Source organism: Poecile atricapillus, chromosome Z (genome assembly GCF_030490865.1).
Source record: "Poecile atricapillus isolate bPoeAtr1 chromosome Z, bPoeAtr1.hap1, whole genome shotgun sequence".
Lineage (NCBI taxonomy): Eukaryota > Metazoa > Chordata > Aves > Passeriformes > Paridae > Poecile > Poecile atricapillus.
The window spans coordinates 111,551,581-111,571,835 of NC_081289.1; the positions used below are offsets into that span (position 1 = coordinate 111,551,581).

At 40.5% G+C, this 20,255-nt stretch overlaps 1 protein-coding gene across 2 annotated transcripts; it reads left to right on the forward strand.

Annotated features, from left to right (window-relative positions):
* Positions 1-1,732: 1,732 nt before the first annotated feature.
* On the forward strand, positions 1,733-19,517 carry HACD4 (3-hydroxyacyl-CoA dehydratase 4). 2 transcript variants are annotated; one of them, XM_058827849.1, is made up of 7 exons: positions 1,733-1,820; positions 5,905-6,008; positions 6,908-7,035; positions 13,015-13,127; positions 15,400-15,506; positions 16,196-16,327; positions 17,045-19,517. In XM_058827849.1, the coding sequence occupies exons 2-7, from the start codon at positions 5,912-5,914 to the stop codon at positions 17,125-17,127; spliced, it is 660 nt and encodes a 219-aa protein (XP_058683832.1). In that variant the 5' UTR covers positions 1,733-1,820; positions 5,905-5,911; the 3' UTR covers positions 17,128-19,517. The 2 variants fall into 2 exon arrangements, with proteins under 2 accessions (XP_058683832.1, XP_058683833.1); XM_058827850.1 differs by having other exon boundaries at positions 6,938-7,035.
* The last annotated feature ends 738 nt before the right edge of the window (positions 19,518-20,255 follow it).

Sequence of the window (20,255 nt, forward strand, 5' to 3'; positions counted from 1 at the left end):
AGCAGTGGGAGAAGCCTTGGGTGATGAACTGACCACAATCAGTTCATTCCTGTCTCCTTGTGCCACTGGGGTAGGAGGTAGAGCAGGCAAGGAGGGAGGGGTGGGGGGAAGGTGTTTTTTCAAGGGTTTGTTTTACTTCTCTTTATCCTGCTCTGATTTGTTAGTAGTAAGTTCACTTCATATCTCTAAGTTGTACCTGTTTCGCCCATGATGGCATTTGCTGAGGGATCTCTCCCAGTCCTTATCTCAACCCTTGAACCCTTTGCTAAATTTTCTTTTCTCTGTCCAGCTGCGGAGGGGAATGTGTAAGCAGCTCATGGATAGGTGCCTGGCATGGGGCCAGCGTCAGCCCACCCCCAACCCCCCCAACTTGTCACTTCAATAAGCCAACAAGTGTTTTGCACAACACAAAAATATGTGAGCTGTTGTTGCTTTTAAGTATTTGAAAAGAGCTGCTCTGTCAGCTCCTGGATCTTACAGTGGTTACAGCAAAGAGCTCCACTCTTGGCAGCATTGGTCACTCCAGCTGTCCTACCAGAGGCAGGCAGTATGGAGGCTGTTTACATGCTTTCAGCAGTGGTATGTTTAATTGCTTAACCCTCTATTATTTCCTCCTGAGAAGGAAAAGAGTTCTTTAGCCTAGAAAACGATGATTGTGGAGCAGTGGAAATAAGCTGCAGGAAATATGGCAGGAAAGCCAGTTTTGACTGTGTGACCCTTGTGCTCAGGTCTCAGGTGGGACACATAACCATGGAAAAAACAATGTCCCACTGTGCCTTCCTGATTAAGAAATCATCCACTAGCCAGGGAGGCATTTTGCACCTTTCTAGGACACCACAGGCATGGTTCTGACAGGAGCTCAGTGCCACTTGCAATAGGGAGGAGATCCAGTAAGGGACATTTTAAAATCCAGCATTTTGTACCTACACATAACATCCTATGCTTATCCTTAGTGTGCTCTTCACTTAGAGCGTCAAATTTCAAATCTCACTGCAGAAGGGCATATGATTTCAACACTAATGCCTGTGGCAAAACTTACTTATTGGCAGAAGAGAGTTTAGAAATAACTTAGGGTATTCTTCATCTGATTTATGCTGAGAAATCCCAGACACCCTGAGCAGAAGTAAACTAGGATGAACACATATTTTCACTCTACAAGTAGTGTCTATATTTCTATTACAGGGGCATGAAAACCCACACATTTCTATATAGTAACTAGAAAATTCTTTCCTCTATCTGAAATAATTTAAAGTTCTCCTTTTTTACTGTGCTCTCATCCGTTCTTATCATTTGATGGAGTTGATAGCATTGCTGTAGTGCTGATGATTTAAGCATAAAAGAAGCATTATAATTTTGCATTTCTTCCCTCCACTAAGCTTTCAAAACATTGCTCTGGGTTGAGGAACAAATTAGAGAGATTTACAGACTGTCTTATTTGTACAAGTACTATAAACCAATTTAGGTTAGGTTAGGTTAGGTTAGGTTAGGTTAGGTTAGGTTAGGTTAGGTTAGGTTAGGTTAGGTTAGGTTAGGTTAGGTTAGGTTAGGTTAGGTTAGGTTAGGTTAGGTTAGGTTGGGTTGGGTTGCGCTAGGCTCGGCTGACTGAGGGTCAGGGCAAAGGCAGTGGAGATATTTGCGTTTAAAAACTTCTTTCTCGGGAAGTGCAGTGCTGTTCCTGCTTAGTGCTACATAGGGTGACGTCGTGGGGTGGGGTAAGAGGAAAGAGGAGGGGTGATCTCCTAACAAACAGCTGCTGCAGCTGCAGAGAGGAAAAAGGAGAAAGCTCAGGAGCAGCAGCAGCAATCCGACCCTTGCAACAGGTAAATACTTCTTGAGTGCAGGTGACACAGACTGCTCAAATGCAAAAACGAAAGGGGATAAACAGTGGGTGGGATATGACTGTGGGAGAAAAGTAGAGCAGCTGTACTCAGAAGCTCTTTTCTTCCTGAACTACAGGATTGCAGCTTGTCACAGGTGGGAAGGGGAAGATGAAGTTCAGAACAACATGACTTAATGTGACTTAGAAGGAAACCATGTACGCAGAGGGAATTTTCTAGTAGATCTTGCCTTCTGAGGAAAAAAAAAAAAAAAAAAAAAGGGAACATTGCTCTCTAGTTTCAGCACGAGGGCTGGTTCCTCTTGCGTGGTCAGCCAGCACGGGCACACGGGAAGACAGCCGAGCACAGGAGTCCTGAGGGGCAGGGAAGTGCTCTGTGCATGCAGACCCTCATTGTGAGACAACTCAGAGAGCAACAGAAGTGTAGGCTTCCTCTTGGGACCCTGCAAGGGACACACAGATGGGGCAAGGGCGCCTCTGCTGTGCTGTCACCTTAGCTCATGGGGGAGCAGGGTCCTGACCACCCTTCAGACCATACTTGCCTTGTATGATAGTTACCACAGAGACACACTGAAGACTTTTGTGATAAAAATAAAATGCAACAGTTACACTTTGTGAAACTTCTGCCCAAGGAAATACATTAGGCTTTGCAACTAAAATGATAAAATCTTAGCTGTGTGTGCTGACATTTCTTACATTTCATCTAGTTTTCTGGGTTTTGAGCCCACAGAGAAAGCAGATAAGTTTTCTGCTAAGCAAGGCTGATATTACCTATGATAAGTGCATCCCTAGCATTTCAAAGTATTTGGCTTAAAATCAGCCACAGTAAGTAAGGTGAAACCGACAATTTAAACAGCAGACAGCAAGTGCAGCCTTCTGGGTCTATCTCCTGCAAGATCTGTGTTTGTTTCTTTCTCCTGTCATCAATGTAGAGTGCTATGACCACCCTCCTCCCACAATGCCTTCAAATGAAAGAAACCTGAATGTCTCAAAGCAAATCACAATACAAGGGAGAGATGTGGCAGCAGGTCAGGCACCAGGGTAGCAAAGTGAGGTTTAGAAGACAAGCCAGCAAGTCTGTGGCAGGCTCAGGGCCTGAACCACTATCTGATGGATGGTCTGTGTTTTGTCTGCAGCAATGGTACAGAAGCAGGTTCTGGGAGTGAAATGTGGGGTCATCCCTGCTGTGAACCGATGGGAGCAAGGGATCTAAATAAAGATCATCTCTTCTGCCCTTCACATTTCACATAGAAGCAAATGCCTGAATTTTGTGTTGTGACACAGAGTTGTTGGGACAGGGAAATAGGCTATCTTCAGCCCGCTTCTATTTCTATAGGTTAAGAGGTCAGCCTTTGGATGAGAAGGTCCTTGGTGAAAAGTTGCATTTCAGCTTCCTTTTATCACACTGAAATCACCTTTCAGTCTCTTCAGATTTCTTCACTTCTGCAGAAAGCTTTTGTTTTGTCTTAAGTACTTTTTGTGTGGGGTTTAACAAAGTAGGCTGAAAAACTGTGATGCATTCTCAGATCAGGGCTGTTTCCTCACAGTGCAGAATTTCAGCAAGGGAGGGAACTGTGCTACTCATAGCTCTGGGGCCAGGATCTGTCTGCCATGTAACACCGGCACACTGCCCAGCACCACATCTCTACAAACCTTGGGGAATATGGGGCCCTCCATTAATGTCAACAGTCTGTACACATTTCAGCAGTCACTGGTGTATTTTAAAGATGATGTGTTCTAACGTGCAACAGCTGCCACACTGCAAAAACACTAATGTGAGGCTGAGTTTACAAATAGTACTCCCTGTTTAGTCAAGATTAAGTACCTTAAGAACTGCAAAAACAACAGTTTTCTAGCCAGCCAATGCAGGAAGACTTTGGAAAATACAACCAAATTACTGAAAGACAGATTCTGAGCATGACAGAATGATGTAGCAAACTAAACTTCAGAAGAGATAAACCATATGCTCAGCTTGCATCCAGTGCGAAGCCCACACAGCTGTATCAGACCAAAGAGAGTGGTGGAGTTGCTGACAGGAAAGCCTCAAGATTTTCATTTCTGTTCCTCTAACTTCCATACAGTAATTTCTATCCATCCAGTAATAAGGCTGTTTCTTAACACAGAACATTGTTCTTAATTTTTTGTCTTTTTATAATATATAGTTTCCCACCTTTTTCTTACCACAAGATGGAACAAAGTGTCATTCAGTAACAAAACAGATAGAATTTGTGTTAAATTGTAATTGATCTCACCAGACTTTACTTCAATTCAGTTGTATCTTACTTTTCCCAAAAGGAAGGTATATATGGAATAGATTCCTTTGTTTGGGTCCTTATATGGCTTATTTTCACAGTATCAAAGGACAATGATGTCTTTTTGGGAAATATTTTATTCACACAATTTTTTTGTGCTTGTAGAAGAGATGATGTGAATAGCTGTCATCCTACATAACTGGAAGTGAGGAAGACAAGCACTTTTTATGACCTCCCTGGGATTTACTTACAATAAAAATTTAGGAGATCAGTTTAACTAGATCAATTTAAATAACTCTGTATTGTTACTTATGATCCAATGCTAGGAATGAAGCATAGGCATTTATCAAATTTATATAGTTTTGAACAGAGAAATTTATTCCATTTGTTAATGTACAGATACAGACGGTGAAGTGAAGTTTTTTGGCAGAGACATGCCACAAGAACACACAGGATCAAGTAACAACCTGAAGTGAGTACTACTTATTAGGGCAGGAAATTAATAGGTCCAACACAGGAGATAAATTTAGTACAAAATTAGCAAGTTCATTTCCTAAAAAGTAATCTTACAGCTGGAGGACAGGTAAGTCTCTCTTTTCAGAATAGACCAGAATAAAATACATTTATGGGAAATTAGGTGTATTCAGAGTTCATGAAGTTTTGCAAAAAGTCAGATTGTCCATGAAAACTAGGTTAGAATAGCTACAAAAGTTAGGAGAAGATTTTGTTTATTAAATGCAACTTGAATCCAGAAGTTAATGGAGTGCCTTTGTTTATATACTTCTTCCTCTAGAGGCACAAATTTCATTTTGTGGCCACCAGACCACCCTAATGATTGGTGGGAACTCTGAAAATTTTTCCGGGCATATCCTAAGTATAGAAACAAAGGGAGCCTTTCATCCATTAGACACAGTTCTGTTCTGGGACCTCTGAGAGACACACGGAGTTTTCACTGATCTGTTTATACTTCACGGACTCAAAGAATGCTTTGGGTTGGAAGGGACATTAAGAATTCTTAAATTCCACTCAGCTTCATCTAGTTCCAACACCCCTCTCATGGGCAGGGACACCTTCCACTAGTCCAGGTTGCTCAGAATGCCATCCTTCTCGCAGGCTTGAACACTTCCAGGAACAGGGCATCCACAGCTTCTCTGGGAAACCTGTGCCAGTGTTCCACCACCTTCACAGTAAAGACTCTTTCCTTAGTATCTAATCTTGCCCTGCCCTCTTTCAGTCTAAAGCCATTCTCCCTTGTCCTGTCACTACATGCTCTTGTAAAAAGTTCTTTTTAAAGTTTGCTCCAGGTGCTGGAAGGCTACAATTAGATCATCCTGAAACCTCTTCTTCAGCCTGAACAATCCCAATTGTTTCAGCCTTTCCTCACTGGAGAAGTGCTCCATCCCTCTGATCATCTTGTTGATCCTCCTCTGGACTCTCTCCAGCAGTTCCATGTCCTTCCTTCCTGTGCTGGGACCCCAGACCTGGATGCAGGGTTCCAGAAGTGGTCTCAGCAGAGCAGAGCAGAGGGGCAGAATCTCCTCCCTGGCCCTGCTGCCAATGCTGCTCTGGATGCAGCCCAGGACACTTTTGGCTCTCTGGGCTGTGAGTGCCCTTGGCTGGGTCATGTCCAGCCTCCCTTCCACCAGCACCCCCAAGCCTTTCTTGGTAGGGCTGCTCTCAATTTCAGCTCTTTTCCTTTGATTTATTAACATGTCCAAAGAGGGTGCAATTTCTTCCAGTGTTTCTTCCAATGTTTCTTCCAATGTAAGTCATATATTTTATGACTTTATTATTTATTATTTTCACTTTCCACAGCTTTACCATGAACATGTACCTGTTTGTATACGACTTAATGCAATTCTGTGGACATTCTTGGATATTTACAAATATGATCATCAGGTTCATGACATTTGGAAAAGGTAAGGCTCCTTCTCTATTTTCCTTGAACATTTTAAGCAGCAGTGACAGACACAAAGAAATATCAAATTAGAGATAAGATTCTGAACATGTGTATGTCCAGTACCAGGGACTATAATACAATCAGAAAGACACTCTATTAAAAAGGCAGAACAAATTATTTGTGCTTGTCTTCTACCTGTGTCACACGGGGAATGAAGCTCTTGTTTTGTTAATGAACTTTCATATTCAGTAGCATGCTAGTAGCATTTGAATTAGACATAAACCTAAATGTGACTAGGTCCAGTCATTATGGCAAATATTAATCTTACTGAAGCCACTAGGGGAGAATATCTTTGTGGTTATTGTACATGACTATCTCCAAAAACATTACAATATATTTCTCTCTCTGTTGCCTGGGGTTAAGACACAAAACCAGAAAACTAGTGACTGGAAATTTGAAATGTCTTATAATGGTGAACTGTTGTAGGCATATAAAATGCCTTCTTCCTGGACTACTTGTTGTCAGCAGTGCAGATACAGGCAGGAACTCAACATCTCCTAGTGTTTAGAAATTCCTCATGTATTTCCTCGACATTTTCTCCTATTTAGAAGTACCCTAAAGCAGTTTTCTCTAAACCAACACATCCTGCACAGTATTTGCCCATGCATTAAGTGTAGGGAACTTAATTATTTTCTCAGCTTTGTGCCTCTGTATCAGAGCCACACACACAGAGCAGATTGCCTCCTCCACCCCCTGAAGCTTTTCTTCTGCTACCCAGAAGTTTGGTACTGCATGTTTGGTACTACATAAACTTTACTTCTTGTCATGTCCAGTGATGACAGGGTAAAAGCAAACCCAGTAGTTGCTCCAGACTTTTACTGTATAACCATCCTCTAATCTTCTAAATTTTGTCTGTAGATTCACTGGCTGACACGTTTCACTCCATAGGACTTGTAATGCGCCTTTGCCAGTTGTTATCTGTACTGGAGATCCTACACATCCTCATCGGCATTGACAAAAGCCGTCTCCTCCCCAGGTTTTTGCAGGTAAGTTCATTCTCAGGACTCTCCTTTCATGACCAACACACATCAACCATGGCTGCCCCTGGGGACAAGCCCAGGCTGAACTACCCTGAATACTGTACCTGCACCCTTCCTCAGGCAGCCTGGTTTGCTGATAGTTTGCTAATTGCAAATCGCTTCCTCAGAACTGGGCTGGTTGAGAAAGAACTGTCCTGTCAACTTATTTCTTTTTGAGTGGAACTGAATAATTAGTACCCCATGCTTGGTCCCCAGTGCAGATCCAGAAAATTTCCAGATGAATAGCCACCAGCAGAAGTGGGTCAGTGGCCAATGGCAGTGATCAAATTAAACTCCAGGGGGACTTGGCCCTTCTGAGTTTCTCCCTACATAACCTCCCAGCATCCCTGTAGCCCCCCAGAATTATCTTCCCCTCCTTCCAGAGGTGATGCACTCTCTTCTTTTACCCTGACATCCACTAAGTTCTCTGTTTAACCAGGCAGGTCTTTTTCAAAACTAGTAGCTTGTTATATGTTCAGCTGCAGGCAGAAAACCAGCCAAAACATCACACACTATTGCAGAAAGTAAGGTGATACTCTGACGTTTTCCTTGCCGCACTATTCTTTTTTTCCTTTTGGGTGCTAATCTCAGGTTTTGTTATTTTTTCTTAATGCATTAGAAAAAAGCAAAATGATGACTTGGATTTACCTTCAAACCTTTTCAATCCTGTATCTGCATAATGGTGAAACTCATATTTCTCTTAGCAGTCAGAAGGTAGAAGACCAAGAGTAGTTAGTTATGTTTTTAGTTTTCTGGATAGCCCATTTTTGTCAAATGATGTATTCATGGATCAAGATGTTCCTCTTTTCAAATCTCTATTAACTGTCTAAATAACTAATTAACTAATTGACTAATACAGATCTCTGTTCTTTACACTGTTCCCTAAGTATGATAGCAAATTCATCAAAATGCAAATAGCTGCTTTTCCCTGCCTAAATCCTTTGATTTACATACTTTGATGCTAATCTAGGGGAGAATGAAGACTCCTATCTAGTATGACCTGTAACAAATCTCACATGTCATGGAAAGAAGAGCAGCCTGCTCTTAGTCATTAAAGCAAGCCTTGTCCTGGCAGAGTTTACACATTCCCTAGCCTTGACATAATCTGTTTCTTCCCTAGACAGACTTACACAAGGCAGAGATCAGGGAAGCTTGCACAAACACTGTTCTCTGTTCTCTGTTGCCACAAATGACATTAGTATGAAATGGATATTCTGAGCATGAAAACTGTGACCTTTCTTGGACAGTGCAGTTTGTGCACTGCTCTTCTGGGCAGCATGGAGAGGCAGCTCAGGGAACCCAACTATGTGGCACTGTGACTCTCAGTGTTCACCTCACACCAAATATAGTTTTGGATCTTTGGTTCTTTCCCCAGCTGCGCTCTCACCACGAACAACTCTCTTCCCTTGATGTTAACAGCGGTCTCATGCTGTGCAAACAAGATGTATAAGCTCTTTAGTGGAGACTCTGCTGTCCTGTGGGTTACCCACTTTTGCTGAGTGTAGGTCAAGCAGCTGTGGGCCAACACTAATCCCACATGCTTCATCACACTTTCTTCACTGCCTCTTAGGAAATAAAAAAAGGTATGTTTTCCACCATGAACTAGGGCAGGAGAGTTAGTTAAGAGATGTTTACCTTGCTGCAGCCTACTAGACTGCTGCACAATCAGGGCATTGATAAAGGTGCAAGAATTTGATAGTGGCTGCCTGGTTCTGTGTTCCCAATCACCTATTCCAACCCTGAGCTTAACACATACCTTGTAACAGGTATATTCATATACATCCACAATGAAGTTCACCTTGGGTGATTACTAGGATTAGAGAAAAGCTGAGTCAGGCAATGTCAGGGAAGCACATGGATGAAGGTATAAATGAATATTGAATAAAAAAAGCTGTGAAAAGGCGCCGTGGTGGCAGGTTGTTCTGTAGCAAATATGTATATTTTACATATATATTATAGGAAATACAAGAGGTAAATTAATCCTTGAGTGAAAGATTTCTGCCTAGTATTGCATTTGTTGTGGTTTAGTAGCATTTAAGAAAAACACTTCAAGATACATGATACAGATAGTGGAAAAACAAACTCAGAGGAGTCTTCTGGAAAAACTCATTGAGGGACAAAGTCTCAGGCCACCAGGCACCTGAGAAGAGCAAGGTAGGTCAAGGCCAAGTCACACCATGAAAGAAAGATGAGTCCTGTGTGACGGATGTGCTGGGGTAAGGTGAGGCAGGGGATGGTCACAAAGCTGGTTCAAAGAGATGGCTCTCAGGCCATTTACACCTTAAATAATTGGAGGAGGGCAGGAGAACATGTCACATGTCATTGTTGTCACCAAAACAGAAGGTAATTAAATGTGTTAGTCTGGCTATGGAATAACAGCTGACAGGACTGGCACCATAGCAAGGAGAGAGGAAAGGTCTAAGAAAAGACTAGTGTTTTTGTGAAACAAAGAGCAGCTCTTCATCCTGTGTAAACAGATTAGATTTACTAAACCAAAAGCAATGTACCACGGTTTTGTGATAAAACCATTATTTTTTAACATTAAATATAGTGACACTTTTCTCACTTTCTTTTTTGGGTTTTTTTTGGGTTTGTTTGTTTTGTTTTTGTTTTGTTTTTTTGTTCTTTTTTAATATACACTAAATTGAAGAACTATGTAAGCATTTCAGGTACCAAGTACAAAATTGCACAGTCATAGTTACTAAAAAATGTAAGTGAATGGGCTATTTTCTCTAGTCAAATTTGCTCTGTTTTGCTGACTTGGTTAAAAAACTCAGTCTGCCTTGCAGAAATTTATACCACTCTACAGAACTTGCTGCATCTTATGAGAGATTAGTGTCAGAAAAGGAAGGTAATTCCAATTTGATTTTAAAGAAGGAATGAAAACTGAAAACATTATATTTATGCTTTGTGATATGTTAGCACATACTTCCTTTTTATGAATGTGAAAACACAGGACTTGTAGTTTTGTGCTTTATTTTTTATATATTTTAAAGCAAGAGAGCAGCTACAGAGAGTATCACATCTTCATTCATGCAAGGATGGATGATCCATACAGGAAACAATCCTTGGCTGAGCAGCAATACATGCATTTTATCTGTGTGTGTATATGCGTGTGTATTTATAAATGTACATGACTCCATGTGTATATGCATGTGTGTACATATATCAACACAGTATTAACATACACTACTATTCTCCAAGAAGTACCCTGTCTCTTCATTGCAGAAAATGTCCCCAGGCTTTTTGCTAAACCCCTGCATTTACCTTTGATTTGTGTGGGTTACCTAAAGCTTGGAGTGCAATAAAAGGAAAGAGAATTAAGGCAAGCAGGCAAGCAACTTCCTGATTTATGCAGAAAAAGAGGTAGGATGCCACTGTCTGTTCTCATGGGGACATCACAATTGTCCTGAGCTCTGTGTCCTGCCCCACAGATGTGCTCCAGACCAAGGCCAGGTCCTTCCAGTTTCAGTGTCTGGTCGCTGTTTTGTGCAGCCCATTGCTGGCCAGATGAGACTGCAGTCTGACAGGAACAAAATACTTTAAGGTGACCAGTTTGTGCCATGTGCAATTTCCTGCTCTTGCAAGTGCTTAACATTACGGTGTGATTACTGAGTTCCATCATGTGTAATTAGCAAAGCTGCATGACTCTCACCTTCCCCAATATGAATCTCTGATGGAGGAAATCTGTTGAGCCCCGGGGAGGTGGTTCTCACTGCTTCATGTTTCTGCTTGTTTCCTGGGAAGAGAAGACAATCCACAGCTTCTTCTGCTTCCATGTTATAAGGCTGAATTGTGGTCATTCTGCCCAACTGGCCAGTACATATCCATTTGAAACTGGAGTTTCAAACTGGAGTTTGAAATGGTAACTACCTTCCTACTGCTTGTCCTTTCTCTCACTGAAATGGGATCAGATCCCGATCATTTATCTCATGCTGTTTTTTAGCACATTTCCACCCAGCCACTTTTTGAAAAGTGAGTGACCATTTGTAAAATCTTCCAGCTCTGACATCCAAGAACATGTCCATCTTTTCACTATCATGATAAAGCCCTTGGTCTCTAGGACAACTACCTGTGGCAATTCCCTGAAATACATCTTGTATTAACAGTTTTCCAGAACTTTCTCTCCACATCTCAAGTCTGATTTTAGGGTCAGTAACAAAATGGCCACACCATCAATGAGCCATTCTTTACCACTCTTCATCTAACAATTTTAACTCAGATTTTATCTGTTCTCTCCAGCACACAATCTCACCCAGTGCTCACATGGCTTTTACTTTTGTTTTGATTTCCTTCTTGTGATGGTTGCCCTGCTGTGTTTCTTGTACCTCTGTTCTATCTGGTTTCAGATCTGCATCAGTACTTCCAGTTCCCCCATGTTTTTGCCATGTTCCTCAGCATCAGTGTATAAGCACAGGACATAAATGGGCTCTCACTTTCTGTTTCCTGACCCATCTATACAAAAGTCTACCAACATCTGACCTTTTTAAAAATCAGTTCCTCAGTTACAGACCAATGGGATCAGCAGCACAAGATGACGGTCATAGGAGGGTGAGAAGCAGGAAAAATGTTTTTAGCTGTTGTGGGCCCCCAGTGCTTTCCAAGATGAGGAACCATATCCCTGGGGGATAGGCATGCTCTCTTTCTGTATGAAAAACTGCTCTGACGTAATTTTTCTGAATAGTGAAGTGAAGGGTGCTTTATCTGACAGATGTGGTCTATGAAAAAAAAGAGAGTTTCTGGCCAGAATGGTCCATGCAGGAACCTGTAAATATTATGCAGCAAAACTACTGCACAAACTTTCTGAGAGGCAAAATTCTTACTTTGTTTAAGGCAGGAGTCCAGGGAAAGCAATGAAGAATAACAGCTCTTATAAAAACAACCTTGGTAATCCACTTTCATTTTGTAACTTTTAACTGACTTAACATCTGAACTTGTGAAATCACTACAACTAACATACCTTATGGAAGACATGGCATTGGGTAAAAAAACTCAACCCAATGAAGCTGTATCAATTCATACCAACAGCTTAGGTGCATGTTTTCTACTTCAACACTTTCAAATAGAGTGTAAATCAGAATGAATTGTTACTGTTCTGGGACAGTTTGACAATTCTTGGCAGTACTGATACATTTACTTTACAGGACAGGGCATGGATACTGTTAGAAGAGTTGTCAGGAAAAAGTTATGCAAAAAGACACACTTGTTTTTAGTTTGTTGAATTTTAGTATTACCAAAGTATTTATTTTAAACTGGAGACACTGCCTGATTAATCTCCTTTATCTTTTCATTTGTGGGTTGGATAAAGTCCAACCACTAGAAAAATTTTAGGACATAAATACTATTGCAATCATTCACGTAAGTGACAAGCTTAAACCCACTTCCCGTAACCAAGAAAAAGATGGAAAGAAGATAAGGAATTCTACTTTTCCTCCTTCTTTCTGCAAATCTTACATGAAAGAGATTCCTTGGGACACAGATTTCCAAGATATGAAAAATAGATCTGGGAGTGCAAGATTAGTACTTTCTGGCATATGATCCCCCCAAAAAGGGCCTTCTGTACCCTACTGCCTCCCACAAAGCCTACAAGCAAGGAAGCTTATCCCTGCCAGCCCTCTGTGGAGTCAGGTGCAGCAGGAGTAGTCCTTGCTTCCATGACCTCTGTGGGCTAATTGACAGGTTTTCTTGGCTACAAAGCCAAGCCATCCCAGCTGGAAAGCAAACTTCCACATGTACCACAACAGGTCTTTCATGCTACAGCCAGCAGTGGCCACTGCTCTTTGCTGAAGGACCTTGAACAAAAGCAGGCCATGAAACAAAATATTCACTCCTGATTTTGTGTAAAGAAAACTGAATCCATTTGTGGCCCCCTATTTTGCCAAAATGCCACAGAAATAACAGTTACAGAAGGCACTACCTGAATTCAAAGTTTTCTTTTCTTTTCAGATGACTGAGAGAATAATTGTTTTATTTGTCGTGATCAACAGTCAGGAAGAAGTTCAAGGGAAATATGTCGTGTGTGTTTTATTTTTCCTTTGGAATATATTAGATGTGGTCAGGTAAGGAGTCAACATCAAAACCATGAGGGGAAAATGGGTTATTACTGCCAGCAGAACTCCACCCCCATTGTGCAGCAGGCTCATTTAACTGTTTCAAAATTGGCAAAGTGTATTATCCCTTTTTAAATAAAACCTTGAACTTTTAAAGTTACCTAGTGATTTTTTAAAAAAATCCACATGGTTAAGAGGCAGAGTAATTTACAGATGTAAGATGGAGTAATACATTAGCAGACTGCATTAACATTTTTAGTTCAAAGGCTTTGATGTTTTTAACAACAGTTTAGAAGGCAATCACAACTACTTTCTGGAGAACAGCAATTCCTGAAACCATCCTGGTTGCCATTACCACCCTGTTGCTTTATTATTTTACTTTTTTATCCAGTTTGAGCCAAGATTTACAGCACAGTAAGGCAGCACCAGCAGAACTTCTTGCAAAGGCAGAAAGACTATTGTGGATTAACTGGACTGTGGTTTCCAAAAAGCCAAGAGCTGCTGCAGGAACAGTTTTGGTATGGCAGGGTACATATCACATCACAAGAACAACAGATATTTCCCGTATGTAATGTAAGCCTCTGTGCACCTCAGTTTGTAGACTTAGAACAGGTACATACAGAATTAAGAAGCATTTTAAGAAGACACAGCTCTTACAGCAACTTATGTATTGCAGCAAAACTTTTTTTTCTGTTAAAATGGCTTTCTGCTGATTTAAATATATTGCTTAGGGGGCTGACTGAAGAACATGGTTTTAGGTAGCATAGGAGACTTATGTTATAAAAGAGAACTGAAACAGGAAAGTGTCAGAGAGAACTGATAAAGATTTTAAGTCAGCTTCAGAGCATTTTGCAATATATTTTAATAGGCTGCTACTTGTATTAATTGATTATAGTTTCATCCCATTTCTTTTTGAAGTTTGTAAAACTAAAACAGTAGAATCTAATCTGAAATGAAAGGGTTCAGTGCAGCTGGAGAAATGCCAGAAGTATAATAAAATATTGGCTGTGAAGTCTTCTCAGTGCATAACAGTACCAGTGATGCAGCATTATTTTCTACCCTTGCTAAAGAACAGTTAAGCAGCACAGCAGTAACAGCAGGAAAGCTACTGTGGTCTGTAGCAGCCCATGACCAATTCAAATAAAGCATAGTACAACTCATAAAAATTTAGAATTCTTACCTGATTTATTTTACAGCATCTGTGCCATGTCCTAGTATCTCAAAGAAATATTCATATCTAAAAGTGCATAGGCATCTCTCCCATCCTTTAGCCAATTACTCTTAAGTATTACAAGTTTTTCCACATTAACTTCTAGGCACCTAAATTTCTCTGAAGGGCTATTTATTATGCATCATGGATAGTGATATATGGAGGCTAAATTTGCATCTTTCCTGCTTATACAGTAACAGCCCATGGAATTGTGTAGAGAGGGAGTAACTGTTTCCTTTTTGTATTTGGTTGGGATTCAGCCTTAAAAGCAACAATAATTAAAAATTATTTTCTACAGTCCAGATACAATGCAAAATTAATCAAATTAATCAGTAAGAAGGGAATACAGGAAGTGTGTTTTACACTAGTTTCATCTATCAGAAAGTCATGGGTAATAGATTTACATATCTCTAGCAAGCCCACAGTGCAAAAAGTCTTTCAGGTGACCAAAAATGCAATGAGACCTGTTTCTCCAGTGTTTGGAGAGCTGCTGTACCACTTTAAAATCAAACCAAGATTAGCTCACCTTTGGAAACTAAGCATTCTGGTCTCCCAGTGAGGAACAGTAAGAGCCACAGTAAAAAGAATATGCTGCAATACACTGGTGAGCAACTAAGGTCCAGGAGAGGGGCAGATGTAATACAAGTTATGTACCTGCAATTGCCTTCTTGTTTAACCTTCTCCAGCACTGATTCAGCTAGGTCAGTAGCCAAATCAGGACTGTCTCGGTCACAAGTGACAGTGATATTCTGCCTGCCCCTCTCAGTTGCAACACCCCCATCTGAAATCCATTTTCTGATGGACCTGTATGAAATAATGCTGGTTTCTGATGGAGCTTTCTATCTGGAAGGCTTTATACCTGCTCTAATGTAGCACCATAGATAACTCTTCTGAAAAAATGGACCATCTACTTTCAGGAATTGGAGTCTGAACAAAAACTGTTGCTGGCTCTGAAATTTACTCAGACAGCTATAAGCTCTTCTGAAATTCCTTTGAATTTTCCAATAGTATATCTTTATTCTAAAGACATCATAATTTCCTCTGAGCTCATCTGCTTTCCTCTTATTGCAGGTACACTTACAACATGCTGGCAAGGATGGGCCTATACTACCTACCACTAACATGGCTCAACTTCTCACTGTGCATCCCGTTTTATCCCCTTTCAGTTCTGGCTGAAGGTAAGGAAGTGGGAAGGGTACCAACTACTTGCCTCCTTAATATTCTTCAGTAAAATGTGATTTGTTGTTTTGTTTAAAATAGCTCCTCATGTGTTGCCAAAGCTGTCATAAATGTTCATGTACTTTCATATTAATGTATGTCACTTCTGTCTCACTTTTCTGTTATTTTTTCTTTAATGGGGACTATCTGGGATTTGGGGCTTGTGTGTCTGGTAGATTTTGGGGTTTTTTGTTTTCTTGATTTTGTTTAAGTTTTTTTAAAATATGGGAAAGTGTTCTTTTTTGTAAAGCAGAAAGCAATCCAAAAGACATATGGATTCCTCCCTTCCATACTGAGTACACTAGACAGCAAGTTCCAAAGCCTCTCCCCCACTGAGGCTGACCTTACTGGCTCAGGCCATACTTAGCAAGTTTTCTTACCTACATCAAGAACTCTGCCCACTGAGAACACACTGAAAGCACTTTCTGACAGAACTGGTTAGCGAATAGAATATACTTACTAATTCTAGTATTTAGAACAATTAGCACCCCAAACCTATAAAACTGAACTCAAGGAGAAAACATGCTTATTTATATGAATGCATATGTATGTATAGGTATATAAAATATTAACGGTAACTGAGTTGTTCATTAAGCTTTTTGATGATCTTCTACTTCCTTTAGACTAAGGATTTACCATGTTTTTACAGGATTTGCAATTTGTGTATCACTACCTTATTTTGAATCCTTTGGCACATACTCGATCAAGCTACCATTTCCATTCACCTTCTCAATCTACTTCCCCTATGTTCTGAAAATGTACCTGCTAGTGCTCTTTGCAGGTAAGTATCTCATCTTCCAGAAAGCTGGGTCTCAACACAACTGGGATGCCTATGGCAACAAAAAATTAAATCCATGCTGAGCCTTTCACAAACTTTCTCTCTGCTACAATCTCCTGCAGACCACTGCAGGAAAGTGCATCACTACCTGTTTCGATTTCCAGTATCTTTCAAATACAAATAGTTAAATTTTCATAGTACACCATACATATGATGCATAAAACCACAAACCTATAGAAGTTGTTTCAGTGATGCTAGACTTGCAGCTGTTTAGTGAAACTTCCTTTTTTGTTTGCTTTTTTTTAAAAAAATCAATTCCTATTTGATCATACTCTGGTTCTGTCCAACTCTTCCTCACTCATAACTCCTAGATGGGATGAGAAGTTATATCTAAATTAAGACTTTTACAGCACGATTATTTAAAGGCATGAAAAAACAAGGCCACTTCAAAACCTGCATGCAAACAGATCCCTTCTCTTTCTCATCAAAATACTTTGGAAAAATTTCAGCTTAATTTAGCTGCATCATACAGAAGTCTTTGTTCTGTCATGGGGTTTTAATGTGAATTTGAAGGATCTCATCTTAATGATGTAGTGTTCTGTTCCTAAGTACATGGAAAGAACTGTGCAAGGTTGAAGGCTCTTACAGTTCCTTCTAAATAAATTGAATACAGTTTGAATTCCACTCCTTTCTTCTTACACGTTTTGTGTTTTGATTCAGGTATGTGCTTTATCATCCAGAACCTCTTCTCTGAGAGAATGGCACACCTAGGGACAGGAAACATCAAAAATAAAAGAAGCTAAGTTGATATTTTGTTTGGAAAGACAAAATATATTCCTAGGGGATTTCTGCACATCATCGTTAAAACCAAACTGGACAAAGATTTCTCAATGCAAAACTTCTCTTTGCATGAACATTATCTGGCTGTATAGAATTTTCAGAAAAGGCAGATCTCTTGAACACACCTCAAAACTAGAGCAGCTTTTGAAAATTTTTGAATGTTTTGAGATCAAGTGGCCAGTTTTTAAAATTAATGGTTTTTTTCTAGCATATGTTATGGAATACTGAAAAAATTGGAGAGTGCCGCAACTCACAGCTACACCCTTATTTCAGTGTTAATTCTTACTTCATTAGCTACAGATATTCTGTAATGACAGTATAATTCCATCTCTAAGATTACTTTATACTAGGCCAACATGTATGTACTTCACATATAAATGCTAAATTTGCTAGAACTGGAATCTCTCAAAGAGCAGAAATCAGAACCTTTGCAGCCTAGAGACAAACATGCTGATTAACCCAGGCATTCACTAAGGATCCTTCACATTCTGGCCTCATACTTCAGTTATCAGAAGAAGGCTCCAGCAAATGCAGCTAAATCAGAAAGGCAAGTGTTATCATACTCATCTACTATATATTCAGGGGGATGTTTAACGGTCAGAAATAAACACTTATAATCATGTGTTTGGCATGTCAGTCTCTTCCCTCACAATGTTTTTCTTCCACATTGAACAGCAGAGAGATACATGCAAAATAAATGTGATGTAGTCAGGTCAAAAAATATGTTGTTTCTAAAAGGGATCTGAATGACTATCAAAAGCCATGTGCAAAATTCTAGGCATTTTACTCAACTGTATTGCTCCTCATACTCCTCTAGAATAGTATGTAAGAATGCAAATAGAACACAGCTTTTTCAAAGGCTGGGAAAGAGGAATATACGCAGCAACCCAGTGGAACAGGCAAAAATAGCCAAATAATTCCTTAGAGACTGGCTGGAGCTTTTCTGACGTTTCATCTGTATTGATTATGACCTACATTTCAATTCAAGCATGTGGGGGAGAAAAGTGAGGCTATCTTTTTTTTTTTTTCTGACTGAAAACTGTGGAAAGGGAGCCTAGATAATAGGAGTAGGAGAGAAGGTAATATTTAAAGGGGGACTAAACACTGTTACAATATGAAGAGGCTTTTGCCTGCATGACTTTTCAAACCATGCAGCCTAAGAGGTTATATAAGGAAACAGTGAAGCTAAATTAATTTGTTATGAAAGGTCACCTACTATAATTTTTATTTATTTAATAATAGTGGCAGACAATGCCTGCGGACTATTTTGACCATCGAGTATTTGCGGACCATAAGCAACAAGATCATGCATAGAATAGTATAGTGTCAACCCTGGATTAGTTTTTTTTAAACCACTCCAAACAGAAATTTGGAACTTAGTAGAGAAACAGGAGTGCTTTCACTTGGGCTTCTGTCTGACCCAAACGGATTCAAGTGTGAACAATGTGAAGAAACATATAGAACAGCTGAATAAGATAACAGTTTTGAAGACAGCCAGATTAAGTCCACATTAAACCACTATATAACTTGCTAAAGTTGAAGCATAAACATTTTTTCCTTGGAAATTCAATCCAACATGCCAGAAACAGCTGGTTCCACCCAGTTCTAAGACTAAGCCTCTGCAGGATGTTGCTGAGCCAAACAACAAAGATCATGGCATGGCATCTCTCTGAAAACTTAAGAAAAGGTAAGAAATGTTACGCAGCAGCTGCGAGAAAGAAGAGTAAGAAAAATGTAAGAGAAACAGCTCAGTAGACACCAAGGTCAATGGAGAAGGTGATGAAGAGCTACTTTAGGCACTGCAGCAGATTCCCCTGTGAGCCATAGTGTACCAGGTTGCCCCCTTGCAAGCCATGGAGAAACACACCAGACGATATCCACATGGCAGCCTTTGGAGGATGCCAGGCTGCAGCAGGTGGCTGTGCCCTGAGGAAAGCTGCAGCCCATGAAGAGCCCACACAAGCACAACAAGAACTGTGGCCCACTAGGGACCCACACTGAGGCAGTTTTTTCCCAATGGACTGTATCCCATGGAAAGAACCTATGCTAGAGCAGTGCTTGAAGAGCTGCAGCTTGTGAGAAGAAACTGTGAAGAACTGTATCCCATGGGAGGGACCCCATGCTGGAGCAGAGTAACGGCGTGAAGACAAACAAGCAGCTGAGATTAAGGTTTACTACCCAAGTGCAACCCCCACACCCACCTTGTACTGCTTGGGGAGGTAGGAGGTACAAAATGCAGGAATGAAGGAGTAAAGGGAGCACAGGAAGAAGGGAGGCATAGGGGAAAGGTAATTTTAGTTTTGCCTTTTTTCTTTCCATCCTACTCTATTTTTAATTGGCAATAAATTTTTCTTCCACAAGTTGAATCTGTTTTTGTGACAGTGAATAGTAAATGATCACTCTGTCTTTATCTCGACCCATGAACTTTCTCATCCTATTTTCTCCCTGTCCTGTTGAGGAGGAGGAGGAGGGAGAATGAATGTCCTGTTGAGGAGATGAGGTTGAATGGACATCTGGAAGCCAGCTGAGGTCAAACCTATCACAGATTAAGCCATGTTTATTGTTTTATGTTTAAAAAAATGTTATGTCTTGAATCTTACTGCTGGGTAAAAGGATGGAATAGGAAAAGGATTCTTTAAAATTCACTATGGAGAGGACCCCAAAATGTAAACTGCATGAAAAAGGCATGAAGCTCATGACAGAAGACTTCCTCACCTCCTTCTAGTACAGAGGTAACTTGGGGCAGTCAGCCTTCCTATAAAAGACCACTGTAACTTCAGCTCCAATGCCTCACCTAAGTTTCTGGAAAAGCTCAGAAATGGGCAGGCAAAAAGATGTTTAAGACAATGGCTTTTATGACAATGAATTGTACTTCAGTGATTGTTACCTGTTAGGAAGGGACTCAAAAAAGAGCAAAAGAAGCTCTGCCAACAGATTGGCCAATTTGGTGAGATGGGCTTTAAACAGAATGACTTGGCTGGGGTCCAAAGTGGCAATGCTCATGCCACTGCTTTCTCCTGGGGAATGGCCATGCCAACCAGGCAAGCTTGGCTGCCTCAAGATGAGAGTCCTAGGGCTAACCACATCAAGG

Bases quoted from the DNA above. Each gene is read 5' to 3' on its own strand.
- HACD4 (XM_058827849.1), top strand. From the start codon at position 5,912: ATGAACATGTACCTGTTTGTATACGACTTAATGCAATTCTGTGGACAT. The intron at 13,128-15,399 runs GTAAGGAGTCAA...CTCTTATTGCAG, and splicing joins AATATATTAGATGTGGTCAG to GTACACTTACAACATGCTGG. The intron at 16,328-17,044 runs GTAAGTATCTCA...GTTTTGATTCAG, and splicing joins CCTGCTAGTGCTCTTTGCAG to GTATGTGCTTTATCATCCAG.